The 12,970-nt window shown below is 41.5% G+C and overlaps 1 protein-coding gene across 1 annotated transcript; it reads left to right on the forward strand.

Moving 5' to 3' along the window:
• Positions 1-1,599: 1,599 nt before the first annotated feature.
• On the forward strand, positions 1,600-12,136 carry LOC133170515 (retinoic acid receptor alpha-B-like). Its single transcript, XM_061303498.1, has 9 exons — positions 1,600-2,589; positions 8,053-8,207; positions 8,612-8,753; positions 9,071-9,231; positions 9,309-9,485; positions 9,565-9,769; positions 9,925-9,992; positions 10,209-10,299; positions 10,426-12,136. The coding sequence occupies exons 1-9, from the start codon at positions 2,391-2,393 to the stop codon at positions 10,650-10,652; spliced, it is 1,425 nt and encodes a 474-aa protein (XP_061159482.1). The 5' UTR covers positions 1,600-2,390; the 3' UTR covers positions 10,653-12,136.
• Positions 12,137-12,970: the final 834 nt, after the last annotated feature.

Below are 12,970 nucleotides of genomic sequence, written 5' to 3' on the forward strand. Positions count from 1 at the left end.
AATTATGAGATTATAGATTAAAATTCTTGGCTCTGGCCTTCATTTGTGGAGTTTCCAGGTTCTTCCTGAGATAGCCTGTGTGGAATTAATATGCGGAAAGAGTTTTTTTCTGTCTCCAAAACATTGTTAGTGTAGATTTTTTTTTTTACCATTCCATTATGGAAAATGTGTCCTTTTGAAATTACAGTACAATTACAGTCGTAGATGGATGGATGGATGGATGGATGGATGGATGGATGGATGGATGGATGGATGGATGGATGGATGGATGGATGGATGGATGGATGGATGGATGGATGGATGGATGGATGGATGGATGGATGGATGGATGGATGGATGGATGGATGGATGGATGGATGGATGGATAGATAGATAGATAGATAGATAGATAGATAGATAGATAGATAGATAGATAGATAGATAGATAGATAGATAGATAGATAGATAGATAGATAGATAGATAGATAGATAGATAGATAGATAGATAGATAGATAGATAGATAGATAGATAGATAGATAGATAGATAGATAGATAGATAGATAGATAGATAGATAGATAGATAGATAGATAGATAGATAGATAGATAGATAGATAGATAGATAGATAGATAGATAGATAGATAGATAGATAGATAGATAGATAGATAGATAGATAGATAGATAGATAGATAGATAGATAGATAGATAGATAGATAGATAGATAGATAGATAGATAGATAGATAGATAGATAGATAGATAGATAGATAGATAGATAGATAGATAGATAGATAGATAGATAGATAGATAGATAGACAGATTGCCCCCATCCACTCCTTCATCTTTATGCTAAGTGTTTCCATCCCCTTTGCTCATTTTCACCACACACTTTCCCCAGCGGTTTTCATAGATTTAATGTCGGCATCGATTAACAGGCAGAGATGAATGTGATGTGTTTCCCCTTTCAATGTTCATATTTTAACTAGCAGCTAATCAATAAAGGGAGGCCTTGAGGCAAGACTATTGATTTTTTTTTCATGTGAAAAAGATTTGAGCCTTCATGTGTGTGTTTTTTGTGTGCTGGACATAAGACATAAAGGATGTCCATGTTTGCCTGTAGCATTTACAGTTTTACAGTTGTATGCCTGATCATCAGATCAATGGATACGGTGTACAGTTCTGAATGTATACATTTTTGTCTGGGTTTGTTTCTCTTAATAATATTGAAATATTGAAGGAAAACAAATTTTCAAAATCCTATTCAAAAAGTGAAATTCATTGTACATTCACCAGAATGAAATATTTTCAAAATGTCAACTTGCATAATAATGACAATACATTTTCAAATTTCATTTGAACATTTGGTGAAAAATAAACGAGTTGTGGGTATTCTAATCCATTAAAGCAGGGAAAAAAAACACAACGATTTGAAATATGAAATGAAGGTATCGATCCTATGCTACTATCGGGTCGAACGATAATATACTAACTTGATATCGATGTTATCGACATTTGTATCTCGCGCGCGAGAGAGAGAGAGAGAGAGAGAGAGAGAGAGAGAGAGAGAGAGAGAGAGAGAGAGAGAGAGAGAGAGAGAGAGAGAGAGAGAGAGAGACCAACGGGTACAGGCCGGAGGTTACCACAGGACACTGCCGAAACACAACACAAGAACCATCAACAAGAAGAGCCGCACCGCACCGCGCCGCGCCGACTTAGCTCACCAGGCTGCCCGCCATTGCCCCGCCGGATCGAGTATCCCCATTCGATGCGTAGCGGCAGTTTTAAAGTGCTACGGCCCACAGCGCGCGGGGATTTGCTGTCTTGGCCGCTGCGTGGACTCGTTGAACTGGAGCGAGACGAGCGGCGCATGCCACCGACTGGAGTGGACCTCTTTACTTTGGAGCGGTCCGTGAGTCACTTTGAGCTCCCGCGGGCGGCCATGGATTGACGCACAAGCCGCTGGCTCGGCACAATTTGAACCTGAATGACAAGCAAGCGAGCGATCCAAATGAGAACAATCGACGTATGTGTTTTTCCTTCTCGTTCTTTTTTGAATCGGAACCAGGTACTCTTAAAAAGTCAATACATACCACGTGTGTCGACCTTTTTAATGTAACGCTATCCCGGACACCGGTCGTGGTCCCCCCCCCCCTGCTTTTATGGATTAGAATACCCACTAACACGTCCTTTAATTTCCTGGCACTTGTAGATCTGTGAATTTTAAAAAAAGGAAACAAAAGGTGCCGTGATATTTTGGGGTTGAAATGTCATCTCACCCTGTCCCTTCCCCCTCTTTTTCGCCCATCAGTCCCCGATGAAGATGTGAACTCTTGTCTCCTTCCCTCGCCTCTCTTTAAGCCCCCCCCGTACGTCCTCTTTCATTTTGTTTTTCTGCTCCAATATATTCACGGGGATGTACGAAAGTGTGGATGTTGTGGGTTTGAGCCCGAGCCCCCGCAGCCCCAGCAGCGGCTCTTTCTTGGGGATGGACTACTACCACAGAGCACCGGGGTTCGAGCCTGAGAAAGGACTCCTATCCGGCGTTGGAGGACTTCAGAGGCCGTTCGGAGCCTCCCTGGTGACCGGCAGACACTGGAGCGGATCTTGCCACTGTGAGTCTCGTTGAAACACTGTTGTGCTTTTTTAAAATGTTCTAACAGGGAGCTGTCATTAACTGATATTTGAGACCGTTTAGAAAAGGCAAAGTTGATTATTAGTATCCAAACTTGTGTTTACTATACAGAAATAAGCACTACCGTAATTTTCGGACTATAAGTCGCACCGGAGTATAAGTCGCACCAGCCATAAAATGCCTAAAAAAGTGAGGAGAAAAAAAACATATATATGTATATAAGTTGCTCCTGAGTATAAGTACCACGCCCCCCCCCCCCCCCACCCAAACTATGAAAAAAAACGCGACTTATAGTCCGAGAATTACGGTATTTATTATTCAACGTGCTCAGAAATGGTTCGCCTTCCCGAAAGGTGCTCGACTAAAGGAAATTTAGCCAATTTCACGATTTTCTTAAATGTGAAGTATCCAAATGACATGAGCAAATTGCCACATTGCTCAGTCAATGAATTGTAGTTAGCGAGTGCCTTCTTATCTCTTCACTTGCTTAAGGCTCTTTTATCTTTATGATTCTCCTCCAAGTCTTAAAAGTGACTTAATTTTGCAATGAAAATAATTTCTCTTTGTAGTCTCACTGAAATGGCGGCCTTCAGTAGATCAACAGCTGCCTGTACTCAGTTAACACCACATCAAGCAACCCGCCTGAGCTCTAGTTTGAGGGATTTTCCAGCAATGGACCAGTAGTTACACATTGACTATTGCACACACCTATTTTTACTTTTAAATATCCATCAGATAGCGTCATTTTACTTGTCTCGTTTTATTTTTTCCCATATCCTTCATATACAGATATAGGTATCGTTCAAAACAAATGATAAGTGTGCAGTGGATGTTTTCAGATTTCAAATTTGTCACTACTGAATATAGTATAGAGGGGGGGAAAAATTTTGAATTCAAAACAATTGGAACGCCATTTTGTTAACACTTCCCTTTTTGACAAGATTGCATTTCCTGCTTGTGCTGTAAAATCATGGTAGCTTCCAAAAGTTGCGCATGACATCTTCCAAATTGTTTTTTTAAGTTGATGTAGGACCAAAGTAGGCAAATTGGGGGTAGTCAATGGGGGGTTGCCTCCAGAGTGTGTGTCTGTGTGTCTTTGTGTGTGACTGGAATGATGAGCATCAACCCGGTTCAAAGGTCAAAGGCCGAATGGACACAGACACACATTCACATTGGACGACGGCTCCAGTGATTTGCAAGCAGTAGCCGTGGGACGGTACTTGGCTTTGTGTGTGTTTTTGTGTGTGTGTGTGTGCGCGCGCTTGGGTGTGATCCAGCGCAATGAGTCACTGACAATTGGGAAGTGACCTACATCTCTCCCTCTTTTTATCCACCTTCTATCTGCCTCTTTCTTTCCCGTGTCAGCTGGCCAGTCATCACTTCTCCGCACTGAATGACCCTGCGTCTGCTTGAGGCACACTCGCACACAAAGGGGGCGCAAGTACACACGGATACACACACACTACACGGATCCTCTCACACTCACAGTTTGCCTGGGAATGTGAGAGTACACTGACTAAGTTTGACCCGAGTGTGCGAAAAGGGAGGAGTCGAATAGTTGCGTGTCCGTGTTGATATCAAATAGACATATTTATGGTATTGTGGACGTGCACGTGGGTTCAGATTAAAGATAAAAGCGAGAGTCCTGGGCGAAAACTCGCTTCTTTATGCTATGTGTTTTATGTGGACTCTTTTTTTTTTTTTTTTTTTTTTTATGGGATATGGATGAAAGCACACGAGTCCACACTGCATTTTTTTTTTCCAGGAGCTCACGCTTGTGCTATTTTCTTATGACTGTGTGTAATGTCCACTTTAAGGCCCCTGACGTACACAATTTGTACAAAAGTATGAGGTTGGGGATGAGCTGTGTAAAATGAATTGCTTATTTAGCCCATCTTGAAACAAGTGAGCAAAATTGATGCACATTAGGTTTTGGTTTGTGGCAATACAATTATAAAGTGTAGCTCAAGTAACACAGTCTGCATTATACCTGAGCTGTGTTTACATTTGTTATATTTAGCAACCAAGGTTTTGGACAAGAATTGGTTTCAGTGGTGTTAAACTTTATAGTCTTGTCATGGCCTCGTCCACATGAGCAGTTTTTATCTTCTGTTGACAAAAGTCAGTGAATTTGTGGCTGGACTGATTTAACCTTCACTCCTCTGACTCCTCCGTTTGACTTTTGTTTTGGTCATTTCAGTAGAATAGTGCTTACTTACGGTCAAGGAGTAAAAAAAAAAAAAAAAACATGTTTGATAGTCTTGCCTTTGAGTTTTATACCGAAAAATAACATGATGATACAGCTCCTTTGCTATTGTGCAAGCGTGGTTATTGTGTAAGGCTGTATGACGGGGAGGCTGACCTTTCGCCTTTTCCTCATCACGGCATAGTAAGGAGAAAGAAGTCCTGATAAGCAGTTAGACTGATCCGCCACGCCTCAATACGACGGGTCATTTCTTTATTTAATTCCCGAGTATCATTGTGTATTTACTTCAGTTACGTGGTCTGGACTGACAATGGAGCTCATTATCGTTCATTGATTGACCGCGTGGCTTGTTTGACCCACTTGACCTTACCTTTAAATCTAATTTCCGTCTCTCTCTCTCGCCGACCTACAAGTACATAAGCTTAACCTTCTCATTTAATCGCCTGATCATCCCCCTTTACCTGCACACAAGGGCTGGCCCTATCGAGCACACCACACTTGACCGTTGCTGATCCGTTAACTTTGCTTCAGTGCCAGATCATCTCACCCATTGTTTTATCATATCACCATTTTTTTTTTTTTTTTTTGTTCCTGTAAGCAAGTTTATCTGACTCATATCCATGCCCGCATCATTTGCCTTTGTTTAATGCTGGACGACCTTTTTTTGGACAACTCTTCTCGGAGGCTTCTCGGAAGTTCAGGTTACACACACACCACTGAACACAGTTTAAATTTGACACATTTGTACTGTTCAAAAGATTTCTGGAACCATATTTTGCTTAAGTTTGGTCTTAATAGAATAAACTCAAAATGTTTTTAAAAAATTATTTATCTTGGGGCTTTATTATAGTTCAAGATCTAACCTGAACGAAAACACCGACACTATTTATACTATATATAAATACTATGTTAGTATTTGGCGATGACACCAGATCAAGAATCAATAATCACTGCTTGTCCCAAGCTGAGTCTGCAGGCGTGGCTTTAAAATCAAGTTAATGTTTCTCCCGTAGATGCACTAGCAGTTTAATGAATGTTGGAGAAGTGTTATCAAATGGACTATCTTAAGCAATACAAACACTTTAACAACAGCAATATTGTTTTGCTAGTCAAGTATTTTCTAGAGATCACGTTGGCCTGCGGGCTTTTGGCAAAAATCAGCAAGTTTCACCAAAAGACCACGAGATTAAAAAAATATATATATACACTACCGTTCAAAAGTTTGGGGTCACAAAATTGTTTGGGTGACCCCAAACTTTTGAACGGTAGTGTAAATATTATTATAATAAAATACTATGAATTAAATATTATAAATTATATTTTATATTTGTATAAGATTATATATAATCTATGAATATAAGTATACATATATATTATAAGATTTTTTACACATAAGATTATATATATAATCTATAAATAATTATCTAAATAAATGTATACACTACCGTTCCAAAGTTTGGGGTCACCCAAACAATTTTGTGACCCCAAACATTTGAACGGTAGTATATATAATATATATATATATATATATATATATTGGTCGATATCACTCGCACATTTGTTAATATCCGATTGTCACTTTTCAGGTTCTAAAGCACTAAAAGAAGTGACGCTATTTTTAGGTGAAAATTTTACAATCAGTAAACAGGTCATTTGTCACGAGAAGGAAGCTTCTAAGAAAAAAAATGAGTGCTTCTGAATAACACTCCACAGCACCCTCCCCTTGTTTACAGAGCTGGTTTTGGCACTTACGCTGCACCTTTGCATCTTTGTCGTTTTGACAGCCCGGCTGCGCAACGGCGGCTTTAGAAAAACGGCCAATCCTTTGGAAACTCTCGAACACTGTGCCAGCTCAAATATGAATGTGTGAAGTGTCAGATGGGCAGGCAGTGGAATATTAGGATGTGGACTGAGGATATGGGAAAGCCCCATTTCCCTTCTCTTGTGCACTTTAGTTCGAAGAAATACATCAAACTCAATCTCTATAGTGGAATGTCTGGTATGGTTACCAAGGTAGGGGGAAGGGACAAGTGTGTGTGTGTGTGTGTGTAAGTGTGTTAGGTTAGAGGTTAGTGGAAGCAGAGGGAAAGAGGGGGAGAAGCAAAGGGATTGTGTTTTTAATCTGGAGGGTCGTGACCTTCGAATGTGTCACACTCTATCATTGCCATGTCTCTGAACAAAAGCAAAAGGACGGAGAAGGTGGAGACAAATTGTCGTGAAGGAAAAGTTACAACCTGTATTTAAGATTAGGATGGCGATCGGAAGGAAATCAATTATGGTTGAGATGAGATATCACGTCTTCTCCGTCCATTGTTTTCCGCATGACAAAGTTACACACTTAAAGCTCGCATAATAAATGATATCCGAATTGGGGCCAGCATTTTACGAGGCGCGATATCAAAGATTTACCGTCGTCTCTCATTGGGGTCCCATCAGTGACGTGATTGAGGGGCACTTGAAATGTGGATACGAGGGAGCGGATCAATGATTCAACATTGGAAAGGCGACAGGGCGGGATATCTTTATCTTCCGTCCGTGCCAAATACCTTTAATGCGGCCCGGACCTGTTCACTAGCTCCATTGATCATATGACAGAATGAGCCATGATTTGGATTTCTTTCGATATATTTGCCGCTGCGAGGGATGGTAATAAAAATAGATGAGGCGCTTTATATATAGGCGCTACATCTAGAAGAATGTTACTTTGCACCGTCTACCTAGCCAAGTTAGCATGGAAGCTAGCAACGTAAGGCTTTTGGTGCATCAACTGTGTTTACATTGACTAAACTAACTGTCTCCTTTGTTTATATACTGCTCGTACGTTTACTGTGAAGACGTTTTGCTGGGCCTTTTCTTTCATCACGTGTTTCTTATTTTCTTCCATTAAAAAGGATCTTTTTTCATTTTATTAAGGAAACAGCCACGCTAATCAATGTTAACTTGGTTTAATATGGCACATGGACTTCTTCTTAACCAAACATAGTCACTTGGCCTCCAAAATTTCCATTTTTTTTTTTTTCATCCACTTGTAAGAATTCCTTGGCGGCCTGAAACAAGGCTGCCATGGCTACCGGGAACATAATGTCAACGTAGCGAAGCAATGGCACTCTTTTTTTGCAGAATAATTGTAACCCGGTTAGATTTGAATGAAATTAACGAGCAAAAGGTGAATCGTCCGCCTGCAGAAAGCTATAATTGAATTGGTGTAACACAAATGTTTTTGTTCACGTCTTGCAGCAATAGAAACGGAAAGCACGAGTTCTGGAGAAGATTTGCTGGTCACAAGCCCGCCATCTCCACCACCTCCGCCGCGCATCTACAAGCCGTGCTTTGTCTGCCAGGATAAATCTTCAGGATACCACTATGGAGTCAGCGCCTGCGAGGGCTGCAAGGTACACACAATCTCAACGTAGACGGCCATTTGGGGGGGAATAACAACAACAACGACGACGGCGCAGCTCGACAGTCTGCGGGAAGACTCCTACACAGAGGTTGAGTCGACAGGGTGTTTTCATAATGTGTCAGGGTGGAGGCCATGACCTTTACACCTCCCAAAGGATCACTAATCCTCTTAGCTTGATCTAATCCAATAAACACACACACACAATCTTTACATGCAATTAGTATTTACTTTAACCATTGTGAGTTTCTTCTTGGTCCTAGATCTCACACATGCTCCACCTTATCATCCACAAAGTTATGAGCGCTCCACGCACAAAAACACACACCGAGTTTTCGGTCAAAGGTCACTCTACTTATCGGAAAGATTTGCAATTTTCTCTCCTATCTGTTCCAGGGGTTCTTTCGAAGGAGCATCCAGAAAAACATGGCCTACACTTGTCACCGAGACAAAGTTTGCGTCATAAACAAAGTTACGCGCAACCGGTGTCAGTCCTGCCGACTACAGAAATGCCTCGATGTTGGAATGTCCAAGGAGTGTGAGTTTGTTTTAAATGAGTTATTTTTACAAGATTTTGGGGAGAAACTGTCAAATATTACATTTTGAGTTTCCTCTCAATCGTGCCAAATGTATGTTTTACACTTAATTAGGTTTGTTGACTCAATGGCATTTTAATGTGGACGTTTGCCGCCATCTAGTGGCCATTTTTCGTAAACGTATTCAAACTCTATTTTACCTGTATTAGATATAGATATTGAGATATATGTGTCCGAAACAACTCGTCGTCCTCCTTGTGTTTTGATCTAATCCAACGCTACGGCCACGTTTTGAAAGTTTCCATTTTTTTGACCTCAGTGGTCCGAAATGACCGCACGAAAAAGAAGAAGGAAGAGCGGAGGCTGGTGGAAGTTGAGGTCTACGTCTTGTCAGCAGAAACGGAGCAGATGATTGAAGGAGTTCGCCGTGCGCACCAAGACACTTTTCCCTCTCTTGGTCAGCTGGGAAAGTACACTACGGTACTGTTCATAAATTTGAGCTCGATTATGTCTCTTTTTTTTTGTATGTTATATAAATTTTTCTGTCTCCTTTTCAGAGTAACAGCGCTGACCATCGTGTCCCTCTGGATGTCAACCTTTGGGACAAGTTTAGTGAACTGTCCACCAAATGTATTATAAAGACAGTGGAGTTTGCTAAGCAGCTTCCCGGCTTCACAACTTTAACTATTGCTGATCAGATCACGCTTCTCAAAGCTGCCTGCCTTGACATACTGGTTTGTTTTTGGAGCCGCACCAAAATGGAAACAGAAAAATTCAAACGCTGATATATGACTTCATGTCTTTTTATCTCAGATTCTGAGGATCTGCACACGCTACACCCCAGACCAGGATACCATGACCTTCTCAGATGGCCTGACTCTCAACCGCACACAGATGCACAACGCTGGCTTTGGGCCGCTCACAGACCTGGTGTTCTCCTTCGCCAATCAGCTGCTTCCACTGGAAATGGACGACGCCGAAACTGGACTCCTCAGTGCCATCTGCCTGCTTTGTGGAGGTACTGCACCTGTAAAATGTTGGAGACTTAGAAAGTCCCGTGTAAAGTCAAAATAATTGATCTAGCGCTTGACCAGCAAATGAATTCAACTTGTGAGAAAAGGTAGCATGTTGACAAATTGATGAGTGTATTCTTTTTATGCGTTTGTCTCACAGACCGTCAGGATCTGGAGGAGTCAGACAAAGTGGACGTTCTTCAGGAGCCAATGCTGGAAGCTCTGAAGGTATGACATCTCATTTTAGATATATATGCACATGTTCCAGCAATAGCAAATGGGACCTTCTATGCTCCTTTTGTTATGTATATTTATTGTCTTACTGAACTCATCCCATTTCAATTGACTACCACTATGATGGTTTCAAATTGAAGAAATAGAAAAATTAGGGAAATAACAAAAATGCAAATTTGATATCATTTGGTTGTACCCCTTTTTGTGTAGCTTTATGTCCGGAGGAGGAGGCCTGACAAGCCTTGTATGTTCCCCAAGATCCTGATGAAAATCACTGATCTCAGAAGCATCAGCGTGAAGGGTAAGTTCCATGCTAGTGAGCCAAACACTTTTGCAAAACATATTTTCAAAGTCAAACCCATTTTTACTACAGCTTCTACTACTTTGTTAATCTTCCAACCTTTTCTCCACACTTTTTGCCACCTAGGAGCCGAACGAGTGATCACACTGAAAATGGAGATCCCCGGCTCCATGCCTCCACTCATCCAGGAAATGTTGGAGAACTCTGAGGGACTCGAGGGCCAAGGTGCCGGAAGAGGGAAAGGAAGAGACAAAGGAGGCGAGGAAGCAAAGCGCCAAAATTCGACCGCTCCGTCCCCGATGTCAATTCCTTCTCCAGCCAACCCCCCCTCCACCTCCACCTCCTCCCCATGAACTTTCACTCCTGATTACCTCTACATTGCACAGCACCACCTTTTGGCAGTATGTGGCACTGCTAGAGCACCAGCCACGAGTGACAAGAGTGATGTGGATAAACTGTACATTTCATCAACGGAGTCTGAATGCGTGAACTCCCAAAACTTCGGTGGTGACGCACAGCGACAATTCAACTGAATTATCGGCCGCGGACGGGATACGTGACACTTTTTTTTTGCCTGCCTAAATTATGCCGTTAGAACTACTGCATTGTCACGTTGATGGTTTGATGCATTTAATGTAAAATATCATTTCACTTTGAAGCAAAATGGTTTTGTAAAGCTCGTCTGGATTCATTTTTGTTGTTTTGGACATAAAGAGTAGCGCTATTTAGCTGCACCTGTCTGAAACGTCAGTAATAGGACATTGGCGGATACGAACAGATTTGATGAAGGATTACGGGGTGAGTCTATATATAGATGATCACCCTCTTATGCATTTTTCTCTCGTGAAAAGCCATGCGTGTTATGCAAAATGGGTGTATTTGTATGTAAAAGATGCTGTGACAGACTGACAAAACATATTTTCGTAAATTTACTCGTGTACATACATTATATATTTTATCTCCCCAAAGCGGTTGACACTGTCAAGAGTTCTTCCTTCATCTCCATCAGTATTTCACTCCCCCCCCCCCCCCCTCCATCTCCTTCAACTCTTAACACACATCAGGGAAAAGAAAAAAAAATCATGCGTGAATCAATTTTGCAGCCTCACTAAAACGAATATTGCAGCTGAAAGCAAATAGAAGTCGGCTGTGAGAAAAGACCATCTAGGGGTTGCGGCAAGTATTTCAAAATGGTCAACCTCTTAAGTGGGCACTTTAATCGACTGTGATATCACGAGTGCATGTCGAGCATATCTGAATATGTCTGTACTTGTACCACTCTGTATCAGTTCACACTGCCACTGGCTCACTTCTTATGCATCGCTACTGCCGGGTACAAATCTTTTTACAATTCCTGTGTTTTCCTTATTAAAGGGGACCTATTATTTGTGTTTACAGCTTGGGATAGTAATGCATGATTCACTTTTGGGAAATGTCTTTTCTAATCATACTGGCTTTCCTCTCTTATTAGCTTGTGTCTATTTAAACCCCCTCCAGACAAGCGCCACCTCCCAAAAGTGCTCTCGCCTCTCTTGATGGAAGTCTGCCAAGGGGCACAATCGCTGTCTTAATGGGCCAGCTCGCTCGGCTCAGAGTAAATGACCATAGAAAGAGTTGGATGATTAAATTCACCTGACATGAAATTGGAATTTCTTAAGAGCCCTGTGATGTCTGGGGATTTTACTTTGACCTCGCTTGCAGCTTAATCATATTCAATATGGCCATTCTACAGCCTAAGCAACATAATAGGTTCCCTTTAATATGTACTGTAGTTAAACTCAAATGACCTGAGGATAAACACATGGAGTCAATAAAAGACAATGATTTTCTCCTCAAATCCTTCAATGCGTTTGTGTACATGCCCTCGGGTGGTCAAACTATTTTCTGAATTTGCTTCCTCATATTTTGGTAACATGTCTGATGATGTACATACAGTATAGTAGCTCAAAGCAGCAACCCAGGAAAAAAAAATAACAGCCCAAGATGGTGGAATTCAAGCTCAGCATACAATGAGAATCTGCAGGGAAACTCCCAAGCATAAATAGTGCACAGCAGGACAAAAGCGAGAGGAACATGAAAGGAATGTGACAGGTGTGGGAAAAGACTTGGGTCAAATCAATACGGATCTACTTGAGCTAACTAATCGTAGACCTCGTTCGCTTTGAAATGGATAAAAACTGGTACCACGACTTTTACTCGTTTCAAACTATGCCTCTTCATATCTCACTTAACATGACTGAGTCGTCAGCTTCAACAAATATTTGATGGTTGCTTTAGTGTCTGACCATTTGACCCAGTTTACTTTTCTGCTGCAATGTGCACATTTAGTTTGGATTCAATTGGGTCGCTTACTCCTGCTGTAGTGGTTTACTTTTGTTTTATAGATATGGCCTAGTGTTATCAGATCAATATGAACTTTGATTATGACTTTACTACTGCGTTGGCGGAGTTTGGGCGAGATACGACGGTGCGTTCACTTTACGTCTCCAGCATCGTAAATCGAGGTTCCCCTGTACTGAAATGAATCCATCACCATGTTCTACTCTACTTTGACCACAAGGGGGACCCCTGACATCTGCTGTCACACTTAAAACCACCGAATTTGTTGTTGGATTGAGCCGATATGCTCACGCGCGCTCACGTACGCTCACGCACGCGCATCGAGCGTGTT

This window comes from Syngnathus typhle, linkage group LG17, assembly GCF_033458585.1.
Source record: "Syngnathus typhle isolate RoL2023-S1 ecotype Sweden linkage group LG17, RoL_Styp_1.0, whole genome shotgun sequence".
Lineage (NCBI taxonomy): Eukaryota > Metazoa > Chordata > Actinopteri > Syngnathiformes > Syngnathidae > Syngnathus > Syngnathus typhle.

Bases quoted from the DNA above. Each gene is read 5' to 3' on its own strand.
- LOC133170515 (XM_061303498.1), top strand. From the start codon at position 2,391: ATGTACGAAAGTGTGGATGTTGTGGGTTTGAGCCCGAGCCCCCGCAGC. The intron at 8,208-8,611 runs GTACACACAATC...TATCTGTTCCAG, and splicing joins GCGCCTGCGAGGGCTGCAAG to GGGTTCTTTCGAAGGAGCAT. The intron at 8,754-9,070 runs GTGAGTTTGTTT...TTTTGACCTCAG, and splicing joins TGTTGGAATGTCCAAGGAGT to TGGTCCGAAATGACCGCACG.